At 41.4% G+C, this 23,464-nt stretch overlaps 2 protein-coding genes across 8 annotated transcripts in view; both read left to right on the forward strand.

Moving 5' to 3' along the window:
* The first annotated feature begins 1,943 nt into the window (after positions 1–1,943).
* The window catches only part of LOC108117152 (cubilin), a 41,691-nt gene continuing 20,170 nt past the window's right edge, over positions 1,944–23,464 (forward strand). For 6 of the 7 annotated variants that reach the window (XR_001772877.2, XR_001772876.2, XM_017229414.2 and 3 more), the window contains exons 1-3: positions 1,944–2,059; positions 7,691–7,753; positions 11,732–12,472. Coding sequence is in view for 5 of the 7 variants with exons in the window: in XM_017229414.2 (XP_017084903.2) it covers positions 11,740–12,472 (733 nt within the window). In the remaining 2 variants the exon portion in view is untranslated. The remainder of the gene's footprint in view (positions 2,060–7,690; positions 7,754–11,731; positions 12,473–23,464) is intronic. The other variant, XM_017229413.2, reaches the window with a different exon arrangement.
* Positions 14,785–23,455, forward strand: LOC108117154. Its single transcript, XM_017229418.2, has 2 exons — positions 14,785–15,186; positions 23,279–23,455. The coding sequence occupies exon 2, from the start codon at positions 23,344–23,346 to the stop codon at positions 23,452–23,454; it is 111 nt and encodes a 36-aa protein (XP_017084907.1). The 5' UTR covers positions 14,785–15,186; positions 23,279–23,343; the 3' UTR covers position 23,455.

A 23,464-nucleotide genomic window follows, 5' to 3' on the forward strand; every position in this document is an offset into this window, starting at 1 on the left:
CAAGCCTGGCCGAAAACAAAAACGTCGTTTTTCTCGGCTCTGCCGAAGAAAAAAAGGAGAAAAAATAACAGTAAAAAGGGCGGCTCAGCAGAGAGGTAAATGAAAAGAAAATCCTTTGCGAGTGCCGCTCTTTGCGTGTCTATCCCAGCGACTCTTATGCGTTGTTGTTAGCCAGTTGGACCAGCGCAGGCGCTCTCTCTCTATCTCTTGCTCTCTCACTTACCACAATGTTCTTCCATGTCGTTCTCTTACCCACACACACTCTCATACATCAAATGGTGGGCAATGTCAATGTAACTTTTATCCAGCTGCCGCTTCACTGCTTTCCTTTGGCTGCAGCGCCTCTCGACAAGATTGTGAGCGTATGTGTGTGTGTGTGCGTGTGGCGTGCGTGTGTTTATGCTCTGATTTGAATGCCACTGATAAGGTGGCATTACGCGCTCCTTCGGATGGGGAGTGGTTAACAGTGGCAAGGGCAGGGAAGGGGAGCTGGAGAGGTTGGGGCGGTTGCTTTTTGCATTATAATTCGATCTGCCTTAGTCACAGCACCGCTGCTTGAGTGTGTGCGTATTGTTATGCAGAGAAAAGAAATGTTTAACTTTTGAAAATCAGAAATATACAATGTTAAGTTTAAAGTAAACCTTTTAACCCGTAAAATTGAATACCTAACCAAATTATTTTACACCAAAGAAACTATATTTCTAGATTTTTTTTTATTTTCTTTTGGTTCTGATAAAAACAAAAATGCCTTTGGGCGTGCAAGTTTACAATTGACTTTTAACGATACGGCAGACACACACACACACACATGCGCATTCCAGCAGGAGCAAGTTGTGTGCGAATTTATGTGTTATCATTTATTGTGTCCTTGTGTGAAAACGTGCGCTTGGCACAGATAGACAGACGAACAGACCTATGAACATACTCAGCCAGCCACGCCCCAAAAGAAAGCCGCACCGCCCTCCCTGCCAACGCCATTTTGTGATAATATGGTGCGCCTTTTGTTTTCATAGCAATAAAAATTGGTTGTAATTTAGTTTTCCTTTTGTCTGTGTGTTAGTGTGTGATTGGGTGCTTTTCGTATCTGTAACTGTTTGTGTGCTCTGTTGTGATTGATACGAAAGCCTGTGGGAGGACTTTGTTTGCCTTGCCTTTCGGCATTCGAAACATCCTTCGGCTTCGTTCCAATTAACTTTCGTTGATGCGTGTTTCATTTTAATGCCATTTGTGGTTAAACTATTTGTGTATGGCATACTTTGCGGCTAGTCGCAATTTGCATAGTCATAGGCCAATTATGGCCATCTATATCTCTGCACACACACACACACACACACAGACAAACACAAAACACTCGTACGTGATTCCCATAATTGGTTCGTTTCGGTCAACTCGGAGCTAATGTTTTATGGATTAATGCATGTGGAATACGGCGAAATGCAGCACAGAAGTCGCATAAAAATTGCAAATATATTATTGATGATGTAAGCAGCAGCAGCAGCTGCCGTTGGGACATAAATAATTTCAAAACTTGCAAATGAACTAGAATTTATATTATGAAAATAAGGCTAGCATCGTTTTAATATCCGGATTTTTAAACTAATGTGAATGCAGTCAAATGCATTTATAATATGCAAATGCAAATTGCAAACAGATAAATCATTAGAGTCACAGAGAGAAGAACAAAATGAGCTTCTAAAAGGTTTGATAAATCAATGGAGAAGCTTATATAATGGCTTCATTATTGGATGTAAGATGAAATGTAATTAAATATCACAGACTCCCTGAACATACTTATTGTAATAATTTCTATAATGCCAGTCTCGTTCGCCTTTTGAACCCTCTCTTTTGAAACATAATTTCTTGTCATTGCAATTGCTGATTGCAATTAGTCATACAAAATACACTTGCTAACCTCATTCCCGTTTCAATGCTTTCATTGCAGCGCAGAGCAAGGATCTCGTCTTCGTCGCCAAGCTGAAGCAATTAACTGAAAATGTAGCAGGGAAAGAACATGGCCCAACTGGAACAGCAAATGCCATGCGATGCAACTAGCATAAACGTGAGTACTGAATCCAAGGAAATGCGAATGGAAATGCTAGTCGGAAATGGGTTTCGGGTGGGTGTGAGTTGAAATGAAAATGAAAATGGGGTCTGGTGTCGCGGCTAATTGCTTAGGGTCTGGGTGTGGATCTAGATCTTGGAGCAGGCTTTTGTGAGAGCTGAAGCATTTCATTTGCTTTCAATTTGGCCGCCAACTAATTGCTTGGCACTAATTTGGCGTCTCGCATTTCATTTGCAGTCCGTCTGTCCTTTCTGTCTGACTGCCATTCTGTCTCAGCCATTATTAAAGTTCCTCCTTGGCATGGCAGCCTCATTGTGTCCTCATTCCTTTCTCAGCCATCGTGTCCTCCCTGCAGCACTAATCAACTGATATGAAATGCAGCTCAGGCTTGCCAAATAGCCGGAGGCCCTGGGCCCCAAAAACTTATTGAATCGGCAGCAAATAGATTCTTGGCACAAAAGAAATGGCCATGTTTGCCTGGCCCAAAAATGGTAATTTGATGGCGTTGTGGAAAGTGCATCGATCGAAGTGCCAAAAAGAGAGATTGATTTTTAGCCATGCAGCCCTGCGTATTATCCGATTGTGTAACGAGTGTTTGAACAGCTCTTAATAGTCATCGACAATAGTTCAGAAGTTTGCACTCAATGAGCACAGATTAAAGTTCTTGTAGGTCTTTAAAATTCCTGGGATTAAGTTGCATCCCGTCATCTCGTTTCGGCCCCAAAATTGTTGAGCTGAAATTTGATTTGATTTTTAATATCGTCGTCGTCGGGTCCACAGTCTCCTTCGTATATGTATGTTGGTACGTTTACGTCCTGGCTAAATCAGTTTTACAACTTTTATGTGAATCCTTCACCTGCTTTATTGTTGTCGTTGTCGTTGTCGTTGCCGTCGCCGAGGAGTATAAAAAGCCGTGTAACATTACCGGGGACAACGGCAAAATGGCAATGACAGCAGCAACAACGTCAATAGTTAAACTCAAGCGAGCTCCGAAGTACAAGATTGTTAGCATAGCGCGCAGGACACAGCAGGAGCCAGGACAACGCTGAGCAGGGACACACAAAGGCAAGCCCAAATGCACAACATTCTTGGCTAGGTGCACTGAGGGAAAAAATAAAGCGGGATAAGGATTGGGACTAGAAATCCTATTTTCTGTTTTTCCATTCAAAAGCTTTCCAACTTTAGTTTTTCATATTTTTTACAAATTACTTGCAAATACAGAAAATTGTGTTTAATTTTAAAGGTTTTTAGTTTTTGAGTATAAAGCTTCCGAGATAAGCTGGTAAAATTACAGGATTACAGGTTTTCTTTTTTAATTTTTGATTTCTTTATCTTAGGCTAGCTTTTTTCAATGTAGAGCCTGGGAAACGGGTAAGAGTGGCGTTGCCCGCTGGGCATCGTGTTAGCCAGAGGAATGGGGATGGCAAATGCGATGGCCTCGACTCCTGTGGCTCCTTTCAGATCCTTTTAGGTGACTGTGGCTTGGGCTTTGCTGGTAATGCTGCTGCATCTGAAATGCGGCGAAATGATGCATTTAATCGAAACGAGGGTGGTGGAGAAAAGGGTGTTCTAAGCAGTAACAAACGAGGAGGCGGCACCGGGCGTGGTCGCTCCCATCATCCAACGGAAGTCGACACAAAAGCAATGGCCATCCTGCAGGCGTTGGCTTGTCTTAAGCGGGTAAAGAGTGGGTGGTGAGTGGGCGAGTGGTTGGTAGGGAGTATGGGTGGAGGCGTGGGTGTCACCTGCTTTCCATGTGACACACGCCCCCAACGTGCCATGGATTCCTGAGCATGTGGCTGCACTGCAGTTCGCTGCACTGAGGGAAAATAGAGGGTTAAGCAGAAGCTTTAATTTAGTTTATCAGTTCAGAACTAAAACAATAATATGAATTAGGCACTACTTACTTATTTATATCGATGATGTTACTCTCATCATATCTCAATTTCGGATATCAGATTTATTCCCAGTGTAACTCGGGTTCGAGTTAAGGAAGGTGGAGGCCTTTTTCTGTTAGTGTTCCGGGATTCCCTTTCATATCGCATGGCACGTAAATTCGTAATAAATTTAAAATTATGTGCACATTTCGTGCCGCAGGCTGAAGGCCAAGCAATTTGCAACTTGCACTTTGATAATTTATGTTGCATCCGCCCTGGCAACGGTGGCCATAAGCATATATCACGTCTGCTAGGTCCTCTATCCCTCCTTCCGTTCCGCCTCGCAACTCTGGCAGGGATCCCAGGATGGCGTTGTCAGCCCGCGTTGGGAGAGTGCACATTTTTTTTCAATTTTCACGAATGCACCGAGCACAAAGGACATGGTGTCAGCCGAGTGGATTGATTATGCCGACTGTCAAGGACGCAAACACTCAAACACACACACACACACAGCCTCATTCTACGTGGCTTCAGTTTCGCTCTGAATTGGACATATCCTGTCACATGCTCTGTCAGCTGGCCGAACGACGAAAAGGGCGGGGCAGGGCAGGGAAACGGCAATCGAGAATCATCCATATCCATATCGTCAGCTTTTTGTCCAATCGTCCGACGGTCAGTGCGAGTGACGCCGCCTAATAACACTCATTACGGATCCATTCATCATCTGAATCCATATCCGAATCCGAGTCCAAGTCCACAATTGCATGTGCAACTGACAGCTGCAATCGATATGCATTTCTCTTTTGATTCGAAATTTGATTTGCTGATTGCCGTCGCTCCAGGGGTTTCGTTGCCAACTTTGTATTTGTTTCATTAAGCTGACAATCAGCAAAACAGGTGGCATTCTGCACCTGACCGATGGCGGTCAATTCAATTTGGTTTTCATCAGCCTGCAGCGGTGTATACACTTGCCGAATATAATTTAATTTAAAAAGGTGACATTAATTGCTAAAACTTAAAATTGATATAATAGATTTATGTTTCCTCCTCTTCTGCAAAAAAATAGTATTTGCTGTAGTTACTAGAAACAATTTGTAGCATTTTTTGTGAATGTTTAAAAAGATATATCCATTTAACATTGAAACCCCACCAGCTAATCCTAACAACTATTGCTACTGAAGGCCACAGCACCCTCTTTGAAAAATGAATTTTCGTAGTGTAACAATGAAATGAATTCCACATGCCAATCAATTAGTTCAGCAGTTTGCATCCGTGTCAGCGAGTTTGCACGCGATTTCCATTTCGCACAGGCTCTCTGCCGCCGAAGTGCGGCAAAAAGTTGCACTCAAATTAAATGCGATTTGTTAAATGTTTGGGTCGAAATGCTCACTGCAATCCTCGCTCCACTGCCAGTTGATTCAATTTGCTGACTTGGCATTGGTTTCATTAGTCCAACTGCCGGTAATTGCATTGCTCTGGCGGTGAATCGAGTTCGGATCGGTTGGCCACTGCAGCATATGCATATTTTATGTGCAGTCAACTCGATCATGATTATTTCACGAGCAGAACGAATCGAAAAGTTCCCTTCTCCCAGCCTCGGCCACTTCCGTAGTTTCATTGATTTTTGCATTGCTAAGGATTTGGGGTTTTTTCGGTAGTTTTTCATGCAGTAATTGAAGGAAACAAAGGCCTATGGTAAATCCAAATAAGTTGTACAGGAAAATAAACGTTTCGTAGAAGTACACTTGGGCTTGAAAGGTATTAGAAGGATTGTGTTTAAGATTGATGATAAACTAAGCCACTATTGTAAGTAGGGCTTAGATTATTTTGTATTAATAAATTCAAAATGAATATTAGAATATGTAAACTACGAGACGTAAAAGCACTTCCAACTTAACTTTACACTTTACACTTTATTTTATTTATTATTTAACATAACAAAATTAAATCTAGTATACAATACTAAATTTAACGGATTACTTAAAGAGAACTAGCTGTTAGGGCCCACGACTCGAGATTAAATGATTAATTTAAAAATACTTAAATATTTATGCTGGTTCTAAAGACAAATTGGCAAAGGTTCGTTATGGTTAAACTATCGGAAGGTTTTCTTTGACCGAAAATGAGGTCCCTGCCGCTCAAAAAGTCAAATTAAATTCAAGTTGATTGAGGCAAAAACACTTGTAATAGTTTTTATTTCTACTCAAAGCAAATCATTAAAACAATATATTTTACAAAATATATTTTACATTTTCTTAAAAGAAACTTGTTATATATTTAAACGGGCCAAAAACATTTATAACCTGCGGCAAATATTTGGCAATTTTCTGCATTAGGTATTTCAAAAGTCGGTATATTCCACTATAGATTATGTATCCTGATTGTTTGCCCGGCAACAACAGAAGCAATCGTAAACAATTTGATTTTAACGCACACGAAGGGATATGGGGTCGTGGGAGGATGTGGGCGTGGCAGGCTGGCTGACTGGCAGTGCAGGAATTCTAATCGGATTTTGTTGCAGCTGCGGCATGAGCTGCCAGGGAAACAAAAGCTTTTGCCAGGAAATTGTTATCGAAAGCAATTTGGCACCGCTGCCCTCTGCGGATGAGAGATACGGGGATTCGGATGTTTTCGGGTGGTGGATTATGGACTATGGACTATGAGGCATGGACCATGGACTGTTGGCATTGGGTGGTTTTTTCTCTTGGTTTTCGAATCGAGTAATTCAATTTGAGTTTGCTTTGGCATAGTGGAACACGCTGCGTATGCGCAACTGCAGGCGTGGCGTAATCTTTGGCACTTCAATTTGATCGCCGGGCATTTGTAAGGCCTTCGGCTGAAGTCCTGCTGCTGCTGCTCCTTGCAGCTATATCCCGTATATAGCCACATAGTGCCTGACGTTGATGAATATTGCTACAGCGATAAATTCAATTACAAGAGCCGAGTGGGGCCAAGTCGAGAGCTATAACTCAACTGACAGCGGCAGAACTCTTTGCCGCCTCCGCCACTTTATCCACTTGACTTGGCTCTGCCACAAACTGAGACACGGACACGCACAAAAACCAAAAAAAAAAAAGAGGGAAAAAAAGGGGAAACCATGGCAAGGAAAACAGTTAAAAGTAAACAAAAAAAGGAAGCCAGAACAACATAAAATAAATGTAATAAATTTTAAACATAGAGATGATAAATTGCTCTGGGACTCGACTCAAGGCGCTGCCAATGGCAAAATGCCTTTGCGCGATTCTCGGCGCTCTCCTACATTTTTACAATTTGTTTGCGGCTTCGCCTGTCGTGCCCAACCCCCTTGCCTCCTGCCCGTTCACACATTGCCGCCACCCTCACGCCCCCTTTTCTGGCACGTGTGTTTGGCATTTTTATCTATTTGGCAGCTGCTTTTGCTTGTCGTTGTTTAATTTAGTTTGCTACGAAATTGATTTGCTGCAAAGTTTGCTCGTTTTCGGCTCCTTTTTTTCGTATTTTTATTTGGTGTATACTTTACAATCTCTTTGACACGCCCACACGCCTGCTGGAAAGTTTTTCAACTTCCAGGCGAAGTCGCATTAATGCTGCAGTTGCAAATGTTTTGCTCGTAACTTTTACTTAAGCGCTGCCAGCTGTTTGCCAGGATCCCCGGGATCCCCACCATGCCAATGCAAAGGCAACTGGGCTAAAGTTGAGCTTAAGTTCTGGCAACCGTCTGCCTTTTGCCTGTCACCTTGTACAGACTTCTCCAACGCTCTTCTCTTTGCAGAAACTCAGAAGATTCCGTGATTAGGACGTGTTGTACCCTAACGCTCTAAATGCAGACGATATGGTGAGTTGTCCTCAAATTTCAATAAAGAATTTAAAACTAGCTAAAAATCTATATAAAACCTTAAGTTTCCCACCTTTCTTGTTAGGAAAGATTTAACAATAAATTATAAAGTTAATCAAGTGCAGGACTTTTGATTGGCCTGACGTGCAGCTCAACAAGTTAAGCCTTTTGGCTGATTAATTGTATATGCACATAGCTATTTACATACACAAACTAGTAGTCAAACTCAAACTCAAACACTCGCATGCAAACAGAGAGGCGGTGCATAAATCATGCATTACGCATACGCCGCATATGCCCAGAACTATTAACAAGCGCATTGCGTATTCATGAAAGCATTTTGATGTGCTGAAGTGCACGTTGTTGCACAAGCAGATGAGGATGACGACAGGAATAGAGACCATAGAAATATACAGGGCGACGAGCTAAGTTTTCTAATTAAAAACTACAAATAATTGTGACTCGTAATGAGCACACACACACTCACACAGATGTTGCTCTTAAATGGTGCTGAGTGTATGTGTACCCGCGAAAGCCAAATTTAAATTGCAATTTGTCACTGCGGTTGCTGGTTTGCTGGTTGCCATGTAAGCAACATACGGTTACAAGGCTCTATGTCCTGGCTAATTTCCATTCCGGCAACGACGATGATGAAGTTCCCTTTGCAACGCGGCAGCTAGCAGTTAGCAACTAAAGGCAAAGGCACGCCTGCATTTTATTTTCACAGAGAAATGCACAAAAACGCGTGACAGCCTTTGTGGATGTGTTTGGCCACAGACAGGCGACTTTAAGGCATTAATTCAAGCAGAATGTTAATCAACCAAGTGAATGCATATTGTTGCTACATCAGAAATGCAAATGCATCTTTACATATATATATATATCTGCATCTGTATCTGGAGTATGGCTGCAGATGCACAGATACAGAAGATGGCTAAATTTATGCCACCAACTCGCGGCGTTGAAGTGTAGAATGCTGCCATTTCTGTTTTTTTGTTGCTGATGCACTGCTGATGATGATGAGGACGAGCATGATGATGATTTTGCCCTGCTGTAGATGGCAACTTTTTGTGCTGCATCGAGCGCCATTTGTTTCAGCCACCATCCATTTGCTGGGCTTTCAGAGCCCTTGCCGAGGGTTTAATAACTATTTTGGAGTGTTTGCAACGCTTAGAGGATTGCGGCTGAGGGAGAAACCTTAAATATAAACTCAGATGCAGCTGTGGCAAGTTTGTTAGACTTTGTACATGAATGCAAAGGGACATTACTCAGCTGAAAGACTTAAAGAACTTTTATATTTCTCTAATTATAACAAAGTTCCCTTGCAAAATATTATAATTTATTTGACAGGTATCAGTTATGAAAGTATTGCCTGGAAGAAAACTACGCTCAAAGACCATCTGTTAGGGTATCAGAAATACACGAAGTCAGTTGCGCTGTGGCAGCCCTTTTTTGCTGCGTTTTCTCCACTTTTTGCCGCTTTGAAGTGGTTCCTGCGCTTTAGTCGCTTCTAATTGGCTCTGGCTGGCTTTTAATTTTCGCCGGCTTTATTATTTTCGCATTCGCTGCCTTTGAACGACGAGGAGGAGCACTCATTAAACCGTTGGCCAAGTGCACAATTAGCTGGGCCACAGATACGGGTCAGAAGGTATAGACCCATCTCAGCGCCAAACCAACTGACTAATTGCGAGAAAAACAGAAACAGGTCAGCCGCAGGTGTCGGTATATATAGGTGTGTGTTTGTTTGTTTGTTTAAGTGCAAACAAAAATGGAGAACAGGGCAAACATTTGAATAAACATTAGCGGCAACAAATTGCAATTTATTTGCATCGTTCCTGCGGCCACAGTGGCTATTACTTTTGACTGCAATTAGCATTTTACAGTAGCTCCCCGAGTGCAGCGAATAATTTCCAATTATGCGGCAGCTCCATGTTTCTGCATTCGCTGCGTTGACAGTTCGGTTGGTATTCGTAGTCGAGTCGTCCTGCCTGCCTGCCAGCCTCCTTAATTATTCAGCAGGATACACACATGAGCTCACATCCTTTGCTGCCAGCTGCCCGGAATTAATGGATACAGCTGAAACGTAACAGAAAACACCACTCAGCCACCCAAAACCAGTCCTGCCTTCTGCTTTTTCTCCCGCTTCCACTCCACAATAAAAACGAAAAACTCCAGCACTCCAGCACTCCAACACTCACAAACTCGACATTCACCTAGTTACGCATACGCCCTGATGACATTAGTGCAGCATTGCAGACAATTTTCGTTGGGAAAATGGAAAAGCCACCGACCAGCGGCTATCAGAGGTCCGGTTGCCAACATTTGGCAAAAAGACGCACGCAAACATACACTAGGGGAAAAATCACAGCTTGGGAAGGAGACACAGCAAAGTCGAACTATAAATAACTCTTCAATATTTCTCTTAAGTGTTTCCTGCTTTAAGCAAGGAATTCCGATGAATCTATCCCCAGGCAATTCTTTCTGTTTTTAGAAGTTTCTTTCCATTTCACAGTACTACCTTGGGAACTTTTTAATAATTTTGATAAATTACGATGAATAATAATAAGAAAAAAGGAGAATCAAATAAATTTATTAGGAACATCAATCTTTTTTCTCAGTGCACAAGTTCGCCATCACACATCCGGCAATAGACGTGTGTGCGTGAGTCGCAGTTTCACGTTGATTACGAGCACTTTATGGCTCCGTGCTACGTGTGGGCGTTGCTGTTGGATTGCTGGATCTGGCCGAGGACTGCCATAGACATGATGTCTACGCGTTTATTGTTGCAATTTTTATTTTATTATCAACGTCTGTAATCTACAACTACAACGAGCAGAGGGCTATATGTTGGTTGATGGGTAGCAAACTTGTTTCGGCGTCTGTTATTGCGGCCAAAAACATTTCGAGTGGCGGAAATTTGATAAATGCCTGGTCTGACCCAATGGGCGTGGCATTCGCCAAGGGCTTATCTAGTGTACTTGTAGGTTATTTATTATTATTTCGCATATTTTTATGGCTTGCAAATGAGGGATGTGTATGCGACACAGGGGCGTAGTTATTCGAAGGATTCTTGGGGATAAAAGTTGCATGGTAATAACTCACTATAACTCCGTTTAGATAGCTAAATACTAACAGAGTAATGTATATCAGGAAATGCTAACTTTCAGTCAATTTCTTATCATTTCCTTGTTAAGAGAGTCATAGCTGTATGCGTGTATGTCTCTTCAAGCTTTTTGGTTTAATTTCTATAACAGTAGAAGCTTTTTGCTTAAAGTTACACGGATATTACGTATACGTAGATGTAACTTCAATGTCGTGTGTAACTTAGCTAGAAGCTTTTGGGATGTAAGCTTTGAAATGTTTTGCCTCCTTTACAAGTTTTGTTTACAAGATGTAAAATAAAAGCTCTGTAAAGTATGCTATAAATTTGAGCATTTTGCTATAATACATATACACTGCGTATACTTGATGAGCAAGAAATAAATTCATATTAAATGGCAAAAACTTTAAAGCATCAAAACAAAAGTAAATTACTAGTGAAGAGCATAAAAATAAAATCATTCGAGTTTCTCCATCCTGAGATTTTTTTCATTGTAAATAAAATACACAAACCTCTAGAAAGCATTGAAAAGTAAACATTAAGAATTGAACCCCTGGCCAGAAACCCTTTAAAAGGGAGTCAGGGATTTGACAGCTTGTAAAAAAAACGGCAAAAGGATTGCCCGACGGCGTTAACCGAATGGGCGTGCCAGTGGAAAATTGATTAAAAAGACAAGAAGACCCAAATGCTTTGTGATGCTGCTGTCCGTTTCCCTGTGGCGTGTAATCCTCCCAACAAGGAATCGATAATCAAAGCGATTGGATTATCAAAACTGTATGGCAGCCAGCATCATTTGTCCCTTTTTGAATGGTCACTATATACTTATTGGTTTTTAACATCTTTTCATGCCATTGTTGCCTTTTCAAATCTCATTTCAGGGCACAACATGGCCTCAGCACAGATACGACATTTCTATAACACACCAACAACAATTTCTTCAACAACAACAACAACACGACAACCTTTACAACAACAACAACAAAAGCAACACACTAACAACTGTAACAGCAAACGGAAGCAATTTCAAGGCGATACGTTTCTGTGCCACACATCAACACAAAACGAATCAGAGGCAGCAGCAACAGCAGCAACATTATGCCAGTCAACGCTTGCGGCAGCAGCAGCATCAGCAACAGCAACAAGGGCAACAGGATCAACATCAGCAACAGCAACTGCAGCAACAGATGATGTACCAGCCAGCAAATGTCGGCAATACTGGACCACAGATGAGATCTCTGCCAGCAACAAAAACACCCAGTACAGGATGCGATATCCTTTGGCCGGCAGCGCTGCAACCTGCCATAATACTGCTGCTCCCCCTGTCGACCAGCAACAGCAATGTGTGGCTGATCCTGCTGCTACTTTGGCCACTTCTTCAGGGAATTCGGCGCAGGATTGTATCACCACGAGCCCTTGCCTATCACGCCTATCTTCCAAAGTCAGTCAGGACTCTACGAAACAACAACGAAAGCTCTTTCAACACGGCGCCGCAGCAAAGGATTCCAATGCTTCAACTACGACGTCTCCGGCATTCGGCATCCTTATGGATATGCAAAAGTTTGCACGCTCTATATTTCCGCTGGTTATCATCTTCAATCTGCTGCCTTTATTCTATGCAGGTAAGTAAGTCACTCATTTTAATAGCCTTTATTATATGGTAATAAAGAGGTGGGATAAATCATTTATTGTTTACCTTAGACGAGGCTATAAACATTGTTTAAATTTTTATTACGAATAAACACTATCATTCCCAAAGACAGAAATGTAAGAGGAAAAACTTCCATTAATTTAATCTTTTGGTTTTTATTTTTAACATAATAACGCAGTCTTTAACCATCAGAAAAGGACTCGAGTAATAATTATATAATAAATACCGACACATAAAATATATCTTAAGACCCCAATCCCAACTTTATAGTAGCTTAATGACGAAACATTAAAACCACAACAAATTTTTATGGAGAACCATTGTTAGTTTTTCCTCTTAACTTGTGCAAAAGTTCTTCCCTCTCAATTTCCATGGTGAACTATATTTCTTGGGCAACTCATGTAAAACAATTTTCCTTCATTCTAATTGCCAAGACTCGAGTGTCCAATAGGGTTTTGTTTTATCCTGAGAGTTTTAAAGACCCCACCGAGTGCTCACTGTACCCATTTGAGTTGGTAAATAAATAATTGAAACTGTCGAAGAACATTTGCAAATCTGGCCAAACAACAACTGAGCTCATTATTTATGTACGCAGCCAAATATGTATTGACTGCCAAAGGCAATGGAAAAAATTTAATGACCGGCAAAAGTGAGCGTCCCCGTCAGGAAGGAAGCAATCCGGCACCCAGCCCCTGTCCCTCCGGATCTGACGTTTTCCTCATCTTTCTTTTTTTTTTACCAAACTCTTTGTGTGACAGTTTTATATTTTTTTACATTTGAGCTGCTCATTTTTCAGAGCACGCACAAAAGGCAAAATTTCCCAACAAAGTTGGGGTCAAGCGAGGTTGAGGCCTAGAAGACAATGCGCTGGGCGGTCTTAATTGCTTCCAAGTAGCAAAAACAATAACAGCATATTCTGGTTAGACCCTTTTCCAAAGGGAACCTCACTGGCTGTCCTTTGTTGTTGTTGCCTGAGCCTGCAAAACTTATTAATTAAACGCGGTCATAATTATTTAAGACAAGCTGCCGCCGGAGTAAATTCAATTTGTGATCATTGCCCGATAACCAGAGCTGCAATAATCAGAGGGGGAGGGGGGAACGCTGCTCGGCTGCCTAATGTGGCAGAAGCGAAGGCAAACAAAAGCGGCGCCATTTCAAAAGAAATCAATGACAATTCGTTAAAGGTCCCCCAGCTATGCGCTCCACAATTTTCCGCCCCATCCCCCAGGACATTGCCCATCATCATCGACATTTGAGCAGCGATTAAAGACAATTGAAGCCGCAGATGCAGGCACCAGAAGTCTGCTTTCTTATCAGTTTACCCAGTGGATTTCCCATCCAATTTTCTCTCTGGATTTTTCTCTTTCATTCGGAAAAGCTCGCGCCTGCGCTTTAAGGACATTCATGTTATCATTTTACCAAAAGGAAGCCTCTCCTCTTATCAGTTGGTTAGCGAATGTTTGCTGGGTTATCCGGCCTTTGTTTGGCCCCAAATAAATCGCTGACTTGGCATGCCGGACGAAGGGAAGACCACCAATAATGGCGGGAGCAGGGAAAGTCAAAGACGCCAGTGGCCCCAGGCACAGGTCAAAGTATCTGCGATTCGATGCCACGTCCAAATACACACTCTGCCATTTATCTTGGGCGACATTTTGCGTTGGTCCTCGGCCTAATGAGATTTTCGCCAAATTAAATGAAATCGAAAATTAAGCGCGCCAAGTTTGTTGGCAATTTAAATTGAAGCCTCTGGTTTCAAGGCGGCAATTATACGGACAAAGAGGCCAAAAGGAGCATAATGAGCGGAAGCCCAAGTCAAACAAGATTCTCAGCTGTCAGCTTTGGCTGCCTCTGATGGCTGCCACCTGAAATCTTTCACCTGAAATCTGCCACCTGCCAGCTGTCTCAAGTGGCGGCTTTGGATGGGCGATTAAAGAGCTCGTTGGCCACTCGAACAAACAGAATCGACGGCTCATTGAGCTGGAGCGAAATGAAATCCAGGGGCAAACAAACTCCAAGCAGCAACTCATAGGGGCCAAGGATTCTGGGTGGATGGAAGAAAAAGAATGAAGTGCACAAAAAAACGAAATCATAAATTCAATTTGATTTATTTCAGTTGTGTTGTATTTTGGCGGAGGGCTAACCGCCTCGAGATTCAAATGAAAGAGCTTTCACTTGATGTCATCGCAGGCTGCTCTCTCTCTCTCTCGTTTATGCTCACTTTTCTGACTTTTCCGACTTTTCCGCTTCTCTCTCTGCCATTTAAATGCCGTGGCAGCAGCCGAATGCGTTCAGTCGATTTCTGTCGGCCGTGCGGCAAACACGCAGCTCGCTTTTCAGCCAATTCAACCAGCTCCAGAATCAGCTTACCACCAGCTTTCAAAACAGCATCGCATCGCGTCATTAATCGCATCGTGCGACAGGACCCACAAAACAGTTTTCCCAGCAACGCGCGCACTTTTCCCGGTATTCAACCTCTGCCAACGGTCTTGTGTTTTTCCGCCCTATCGCTCCGGATTTTAGTTTGCATATTTAAGTTCGCTTAACCATTCCGTTTCGGTGTCAAGAAAAACTTATCCAAAATCCCGGTGATAAGAAGCTGTCTGCCAAAAGCGGAGAGCTTAGCGCAGAATTGTTCAACACAAAAGTGAATTACAAATCAATTGAGAAAGCCCTCGGCTGCGAGACGTAAATATTCAAATGGAACTTGATTTACATATTTCTTTGAAATTGCCTTGGCTCGGGTGCACAATTGAGATATTCTTTGGATTGTGGAGTGGGGTATTTAAGTTATGGTGATCGAATGGGATGGAAAGGGGTTTGGCAGATCGTCTCAGGAAAACATCTGGTGGATATAGCCTTCAAAGCTAAAGAAATTGTATCATCCCTCAGTTAGTTGCTTAAAATGAAACACTAAAGTATATGAAAGCCTTCCATATCAGAAAGCTGTATATCTAAATGAAGTTTTTCAAACTATATGCTTTTGAGTGCTGAATGTGAATGTGTGAACATTAAGTCCAACGAAGTTTGCTAATTATTCTAATTTATAAAGCTATGCTATCTCAATTTATAACTTTCCATTTTTAAACTTATATACCATCAAGAGTTTAATGATTACTTTATCCCTCCATTAAAGAATTAGTTCAAACTTTGATGTTCACGTTATATTACTTCCCCAAAGTCCTTTATTGCCTGGTTGACAAAATTGCATTTCCAGTTAATTTCATAAAATCATGACACCTATCCCTTTGGGAGTTCGTGAAATGTCAATGTAAAGAGCTGACTCAGATTCCTAGAATCTGGCAGTAACAAAAAATACTCATTTCAGTGAAATTGATATTATTTGCATTGAGCGAAAGTGCGTTAGATGAATTCACGTTGAAGTGAAGTTCCCATTCAAAAGGCAGCCATAGAAATGCGTTATTAGTTCACATGCACAATGGCCATATATTCCTAATCGGTAACCCTGAGTGCTTTCCTTGGAACGTCCTTACACAGGAGAGCATTCTGGAGCAACGAAAGGTTACAAAACGAATTGGAGGCAGGCAATTGTTGAGGGATTTACAACATGGCCCTTGTATTGTTTGCAATGCAGCAATAAAATCCCACACACACACACACACAAGATACCCACCCACACAGGAAAAATGCGGAAAAGGTTAAAGAAAAGGGGCGATGGCGATGGAGATGGCGATGGAGATAGCGATGGAAATGTGTCCACGGCAGTTATTACAACTTTTGCTGGATCTCACCTGTTCGCCACCTGCTTAATTGGAGTCACTGTCTGGGGCGAACTTTCCAATTTCCGCTCGTGCAGCGCCTGAAAATGACAAGTGACAACTTTGATTTAGGACAGGACTGAACCCATTGCTTATTTTCTAACTGAGTGTTTTTTTTTTTAAATCAGGATTATTCAGTGGTTTAACCTAAAAACTATATTCAATATGGTTAACTTAGGTTAGGCTTACTATATAACCATTTACTAAATATGTAATTTTAAACCAAAAAGAAAACACTTTATTTTTAATGCACAGCTTTGAATTCCGTTCACGTTTCTTAATAGTTATTATACATTATTCCTTTAATGTGAAATAGTTATGCAAACCATATTCCCCATTATAATATTGCTTTTAATAAGTTTCAATATAAATTCTGTGCATGTTTTGTTATAAACAAAGCGCGTTTAAAACACTAAAACTTTCTATTATTTTCTCACAGTTATTTAAGACGAATATCCACTTGTAAATTGCAACTTTGTTTAAAGAGAGTGAAGATTCCAGATAAGATAAGAGTTTAATATAATAATTAAACTTAGTGGAAATATTGGTAATAAGACATATAGTTAAAGAAGATAGTTTAACACTAATCGAAAGTGCGTTATTACCAAGTTACTTTTCCACTTCCAAAAAGATTAAACATTTGATCAAAAAAGAAATAAGGTATTCAGCTTGCAATTTGCATGCAGTTCGGCAATCGCTGCGAAATTGAAACGTGCCAAATGTGCAAACAGAGGGCCGCAATCGTTTTTCACTCTGTTTGAGTGGCCAACCAGGTGATAAGCAAACATAACCCGACCGAGCAACTCATGGGAAAAGTTAGCGGAAGGGCTTGGAAAACTCAACCCTTTTTTCTTTGGTAGCTGAGACATTGCCACTAAATCAAGCCACTGCCAGCCAGGTAATAGAGAGATAAAATTTGCTACGTGTGGAAAATGTAAAAAAAAACGAATAAAATAAAAGGAAGAGAAAAGAGTAACTTGGCAAATAATGTTGCCAGCCACTCGAGTGTTTAGGACCCTTACGCATAAATTATTTATTCATTTGCCGTCGCCGGGTTTTTATATGCATCGTTAAAATTTCAGTTGGGATCTCAAAGTGAATTTTTTTTTTTTGGGACTCGGAGTCAGCACCTTTGACCCGCCCTCGAATCGGAAAATAGGGTTTTCACTTTGGCTATTTTATAATGAGCTGCACTGGCTTCGCTTCCAGGCTGCTAACCCGTTTCTCACATGGTTTCCCTTTAGCTCCTTTGTCAGGATTCCGCTTTTGCCAGCGCTTTTACCGCCGGCTGGACCCGACGAAAAGTAAGGTGAAAACTGTGGTGGAGGACGTGGCCGTTTTCCATTGAAAGTGTTTATTTATTTCTGTTTGTGTTAGCATTCGCTAAAAAAAAGTATTTCTTTCCATTTCCGTTTTTGCTATTTTTTTGCGAGCCAACGTTGCGTATGAGCCACGTTTTTTAAAAAATATTTTTTTATTCAAAAACCGACTCGAAACTAATTAGCGCCCTGTGCCGAGTGCTTGTTGTTTTGAAGGCTTTCTGCAGCAGCAGCTTTTTCCAGTAGCCAGCGTGTCCATGTCATGTGATATGAGCTGGGAAAATATTGTTAGAAAAATGCTGCAACTTTTTCATTACATCAACTTGACGGCTGCCAAGTGAAAACTTTTTACCAACCAGCAGGAAAAGCGTAGGAAAAAGGGGGAGGCTTTCGCCAGCTGTGGATGCTGTTTCTTTAATTTGTATTTAGTTAGCGGACGATGCTAATGAGTTTGCTGATTAAAAAGGGACCGTCGTTTGATGTCCCACCTCTGGAATTAAATTTGCCCAAGGCTTATGAGCTTTAAGATTTTATTAACTTGGCCAATAAAGGGCCATAAGTTATGCAGCATGCGATCAAACAATATTCGCAAACCTTTTAGATGACCCCTAACCCTAAAGGAAAATAGCTAAGCCAATCAATTACGAGTAGTTCACAAAGTTGAAGTCATTCTCACTTAGTTGCAGCCAGTCGGTCCATCAATCTTCTAATCAATCTGAACAGAGCAAATGGCTAGCTAAAGTTTCCCCCTTGCATTATGAATTTATGGACCGTCGTGGGCAAGCCAAGCGAAAACTATGCCGATTTCAATAAAAATCATTAATCGAGCACTCAAAGAGCGATTCGATTGAGTTTCTGTGTGTGGGCAGGCAGAACTTTCCGATACATTAAATATGAAAGGAATAGCACGGTAATTAAGCTAAACAGAGAAAGATAAACAAACCGCAAATGGTCATAAAATGCGATGAGGTGGCGCCATCCGAAATGAACTTCTTTGGCCAAACACATTTCCAATCGAATTATAAATAAACAGAATCAGCCAGAACGGAACGAGGGGAAATAAAACACCAATAGGAAGCCAATTCAAATAGACCCGAAATTCAGCGTTGTTCGCGAATTCCTAATTTCTAATACCTAATGGAATTGGCAAACAGAACTCGATGGCCTTATGGCTGATTACCCAATTTGAATTTTCAATATTTCCGGGAATCTTAGTGTCAGTAGACTGGTATTTCGTTTTGAATGCGGTGATGTGCTGCTTACAAATTCGCATTGTTTCCGCCCTCACAAGCGAAATGAATTCACTTATCCAGAAAGATGAGGCTTTAAGGCGGGAATTTCATTAATCTTTGTCGCACGTTCCTTGGCATATTAAAATATCTCTTTTGTGATACGTGAATATATAAAACGAGATACAAACGAGACAGAGTCGAGCATCTCTGTGTAAGCTTTAAAAATCTCCCTGCTATAAAAGCCAACGTGAAACATGCAACAAGCTGGGTCAGGAAGCGGGCCAAAAAGAAGGCCACCCACCAGCTACTGTGTCGAGGTTACACCCACTCTCCCTCTGCCACACACACACACACACGGTAACAAATCCCCCATTCATGTGGGATACAATGAGGCCCAGACGCTTGTCCAAGGAACTAAGACAAAGGATACACAGAAATCAAGTTTAAGTGCAGTTGAAGGCGGAAACGTGAGCCTCACACGTACACCGGGAGAAGCCTTGAGGTCTTATTCCTCATACAAGCACAGTCGATAGAAGAAGATAAAGTCTCAAATTCTTTTAATTAAATTCATCATCTCATGCATCTATACTTATTTTAGAATCATTTATCATTTCGCTAATTTTCCGAACTATTTCCAACTGCAATCTAAATTTAAAGCTGATCAAAAATATATATCAGCTGTCCAGATAGAAATTTCCCCAATGAACATTAAATAAATAAAAACAAAAATAGAATTTACAAAGTAAACACATGCATTAGTAATTTTCTGCCTTAATCGAATTTGACTTTTAAAATGTGCAATGTTTTTACAAACCATTAAAATCACTTTTAAATTAATAGCTCATTAAGTGACGATTAATGATTACGAGTATTAATAAAATTTAATTAAAACAAAAGCCTTGTCAGAGTCCATAATAAATGAACCTGTAAAATTAATTAAAAGCTACAATTGTATTGCTAAAAGTTTATAAAAAAAACATTTAACTGTGGGTTTTTCATGCAATTTCCTCTCATGAATGTGATTACTATAATTAATAGGTGTCAGGATAAACTGTTTTATGGGATTTTATATTTCTTGTATTATATTTTTATTTGCTTTAACATGGAAAGAAGCTCTATATGTCTGTGTATTGGTAAAATAAATCAGAACTGGTCGCTGGCAGTTGCCAAGAGGCGCCTAAACAAGTGCAATTATTTTAATGCACTTTTGACTTTTGACATCACAAGACAGCGCAACAACACGGCGACAGCTTTAAAGCACAGCTCGAGCATTTATGCGGCTATTGTCCTGATATACACATACACATATAATCACTCGTCCTGGTCCACAAAGACAGTCACAATCACACTAACACACGGCACTCGGCGGAGAGGACTTCTTGAGTCGCATCTGCCAAGGTCGCGCCGTGCAGTTGAACTTGACAAAGGATTCGCTTGGCATTCGCCTGGCGGCTTTAATTCTGCATGCAATTTCATAAACGTTTTCTCCTCCCCCCCCCCCCCTTTCTCAACGACTTGTGCAATTTTCCATAATTTTTTTCAAATTTTTTTTCCCTGGCAGTTGGGCTAGCGTTAACCCTTCAACGATTCGCTGGAGAAACAAATTGAATTTATGTGCCAGCGCACACGAGAACACGCAGAAATGTTGCCAACGTCACTGGCAGCCAACGATGTGCGCTGCTTACGCACTCCTGGGGAGCTGTTCCACCCTTTTTTCTTCCCTTTACATGCCCCACTCCCATCCCGTGGGGTGGCCAGCACCAACACCACCACGTCATGGCCCATTTGTTCTATGACCTCTCACACTCCCGCAGTCCTTTCCATTTCGCCAGCATAAACAAATTTTGCAAATGTGCGCATAAAACTTACGAAATTGCAAAAATTTATTTTATTTCTTTCAACGCACACACACTCTCAAACGCTCACACAGCGTGGCAGTGACAAGCTTCTTTCCTCGGCATTTCCTTTGTTTTCTTGAGATGTTATGATACGAGGGTATTCTAGTATCCTGTCATCTTGGCCCATCTCCGTTTATCTGTGTTTGTGGCTCGTCGCCTTCTGGCGCTAATTTAATTAAGACTCATAGACAATGGAAGCCTCTGACGGACCAACAATATGTGTCACTGCAATGTGTTGTAAATCTTTTCAAGAGACTCCGTCAGCCCAGCCCACGGATATCCTTTTGACGTGGGTCGAAATATTTCCCCAAAAAAGCTGGCAATAAACAAATATAAAATATATCATTTTGGCCTTTTATCGTCAGCCATAAAATACAAGCGCACGCAATTGAGTCAAGTACTTGGCCAGGTTGCGTATACGACTCGTTGGCCGGTCGGTAACTGCATTTCATTTAATTTTACGCCTACCGCTTGGCAAACATAATTTGATTGATGCGCCCGCGGCTTACATGTGTAAGCTAAAAATAAACTGATAAATTGACTTATTACAACATAATTCGCCTCCTGGCAAAAAATGGCAAGGGGAAGTTTTAAAAGTTTTTCGGTCAAATGATGTACATGTAAGGTGTATGTGGGAAAATAAAGGCAGACAGGAAAGCATAATTTATGCACGACCCAGCAGAACAGGTGAAATGAGATCGCGCGAAGTGCGGAAGACGAGCATTTCATTAATATTAATTGACCAATTCAAAGGGACAGTAACAAAGAGCAATTGAGTCACGAAAACGAGGCGTACTAAAGCCCTAAAAGCCAGTTAGTTTCTGGCTTATTTAGAGCTTTTTTAAACGCACTCGCAGACCAGACAAATGGGCCCAAATAAATAAAAATAAATATTTAAATAGCGAAGCCTTTTTGAACGAGAGTTTGCACAGCGGGGAAGCCACTAGTGCGCGTCAAAATCAAATGGAGAAATGGCAACTGCCACAAACATTGACAGCAGCTCCTTTCTTGATGCTTGGGAAAGGCCAAATTATTTGCGTGAGCGGCTTAATTAAAAGGCCATTTCCCAGCAAGTGGACCCCCAAGTGCTAGCTTAAAGTAAGACCTCTCCTCCAACCTTTAAGCTCTGTGAATTTGTTGTCCTTTTGGCCCCCTCGAATTGAATTCGTGTTGCCATTGCCATTGCCATTGATAACGACTGACAGCAGCTGTGGCCATTTGTGCGAGAACTGGGTCTGCATTAGTTTTTACATTCAATTCCGTTCACCTTCCATTTGGCACTGCAAAAACTTATCAAAAGTTCCAAGCGGTTGTTGGCCGTCTGGTTCCTGTTTTGGCCAGCAATGTCAGCGACGTTTCAATGGTTTTAGCCATTTTCACATTGGCAAAAAGAAAAACAGTGAAAAACGTGAACATTTATTTGACGCTTTTATACTCTTTTAACGAGCTTCGATATTTCGGGTTTGGTTGAGTGCTTAATAAATAGAAAATATTTTTTCTTTCATTTAAAAATGAAATACAAAGAAATATTAAAGATAATTATATTCTATATAAAATGTACAGATTAAAATTATCAAATAAGACTTCAAATTATTGTCAATGCTAAGTAGAAAAAGTTATTCATTTCTATTTCTCGTCGACTCATAAACTTTCATGAATTCATATTACAAACTTATGTGTCCTTTTCCCACTTCATTAGAGAATTCACAGTTCTTCTACTGCAGAGGGACCTTCATACAATCAATTCGATATATTTTTTATGTTTTATTTTCATTTTTCAATGAATCGAATTGATGGCTTGTCAAGTTTTGTTTCGATGTAATTGAATTTTCCCCCTCGTGTTGGACTGGCGAACAGCGCCGATAATTAAGTATACGTGTCGTGTGCCCGAGCTGCCATGTCAGAACTCATAATGCACTGGCAATTATCGTCAGGACGACGGCAGATGAGCAGCACAGCTCAGCAGCTATTAGACAGGATAATAGACACTTGAAATTGCATTCAGCTGGCGGGAAGTGCAAGGACCCACTCTCCGGTCGGACAGCATTAATCATGTGTCACTGGCAGACAAAGGACTCCCTGGGACAGCTCGGCTCGCCCTTATGGGTTGTGATTTTTGGCCAAATTCCCCACTCGTATCAGGACACTCTTGATGAAGTGCGTGTGTGTGTGTGCGAGTTGGGAGCTCTGTGCTGAGTATTGGGTAGGGTGGAAGGATATCGCACATACGCACTGGAGGTGACAAGTTTTGGGCTGTCCACAGGCTGTCGGGCATTTCATGCACAGTCGAGCGGCTGATAGGCAGGCCTCGCAATTTATGGCAGGCAATTTGTTTCTGTTGGCGGTGGACGGTGGGCGTTGGGCGATAGGTGGTGGTTATGGCATTTGTCAGTGCCATTCGTAGGTCGGGGGATTTATGACAAGTGATGGCCCAGTGGATCGACCGATAATCTCAACTGTGCACAGCCAAGCAATCTCAATCGCAGTTACTGTCAATATGCAAATTCCCACTTCACTTTCTCTTCTCCCCAAAAAAATAATCACAAATACAGATAGAGAAGCCATCGATTCCATTTGAAAAGTGAGCCACTAAGGGAAGAAAAAAAAGAGTTCCCGCATGAGTAACAGCGCCATGGTGGCCGTGGCCATCTGCTGCATCCTCGTCCTGCTGGCCGTATTCATTGTGATCATCATAGTGGTCGGGCAGACCATTGAGGAGCCCAAATGAGACATGCTCC

Source organism: Drosophila eugracilis, unplaced genomic scaffold (genome assembly GCF_018153835.1).
Source record: "Drosophila eugracilis isolate 14026-0451.02 unplaced genomic scaffold, ASM1815383v1 contig_440, whole genome shotgun sequence".
NCBI lineage: Eukaryota > Metazoa > Arthropoda > Insecta > Diptera > Drosophilidae > Drosophila > Drosophila eugracilis.

Excerpts from the sequence above, each read along its gene's own strand:
- LOC108117154 (XM_017229418.2), top strand. The coding sequence starts at position 23,344 with ATGAGTAACAGCGCCATGGTGGCCGTGGCCATCTGCTGCATCCTCGTC.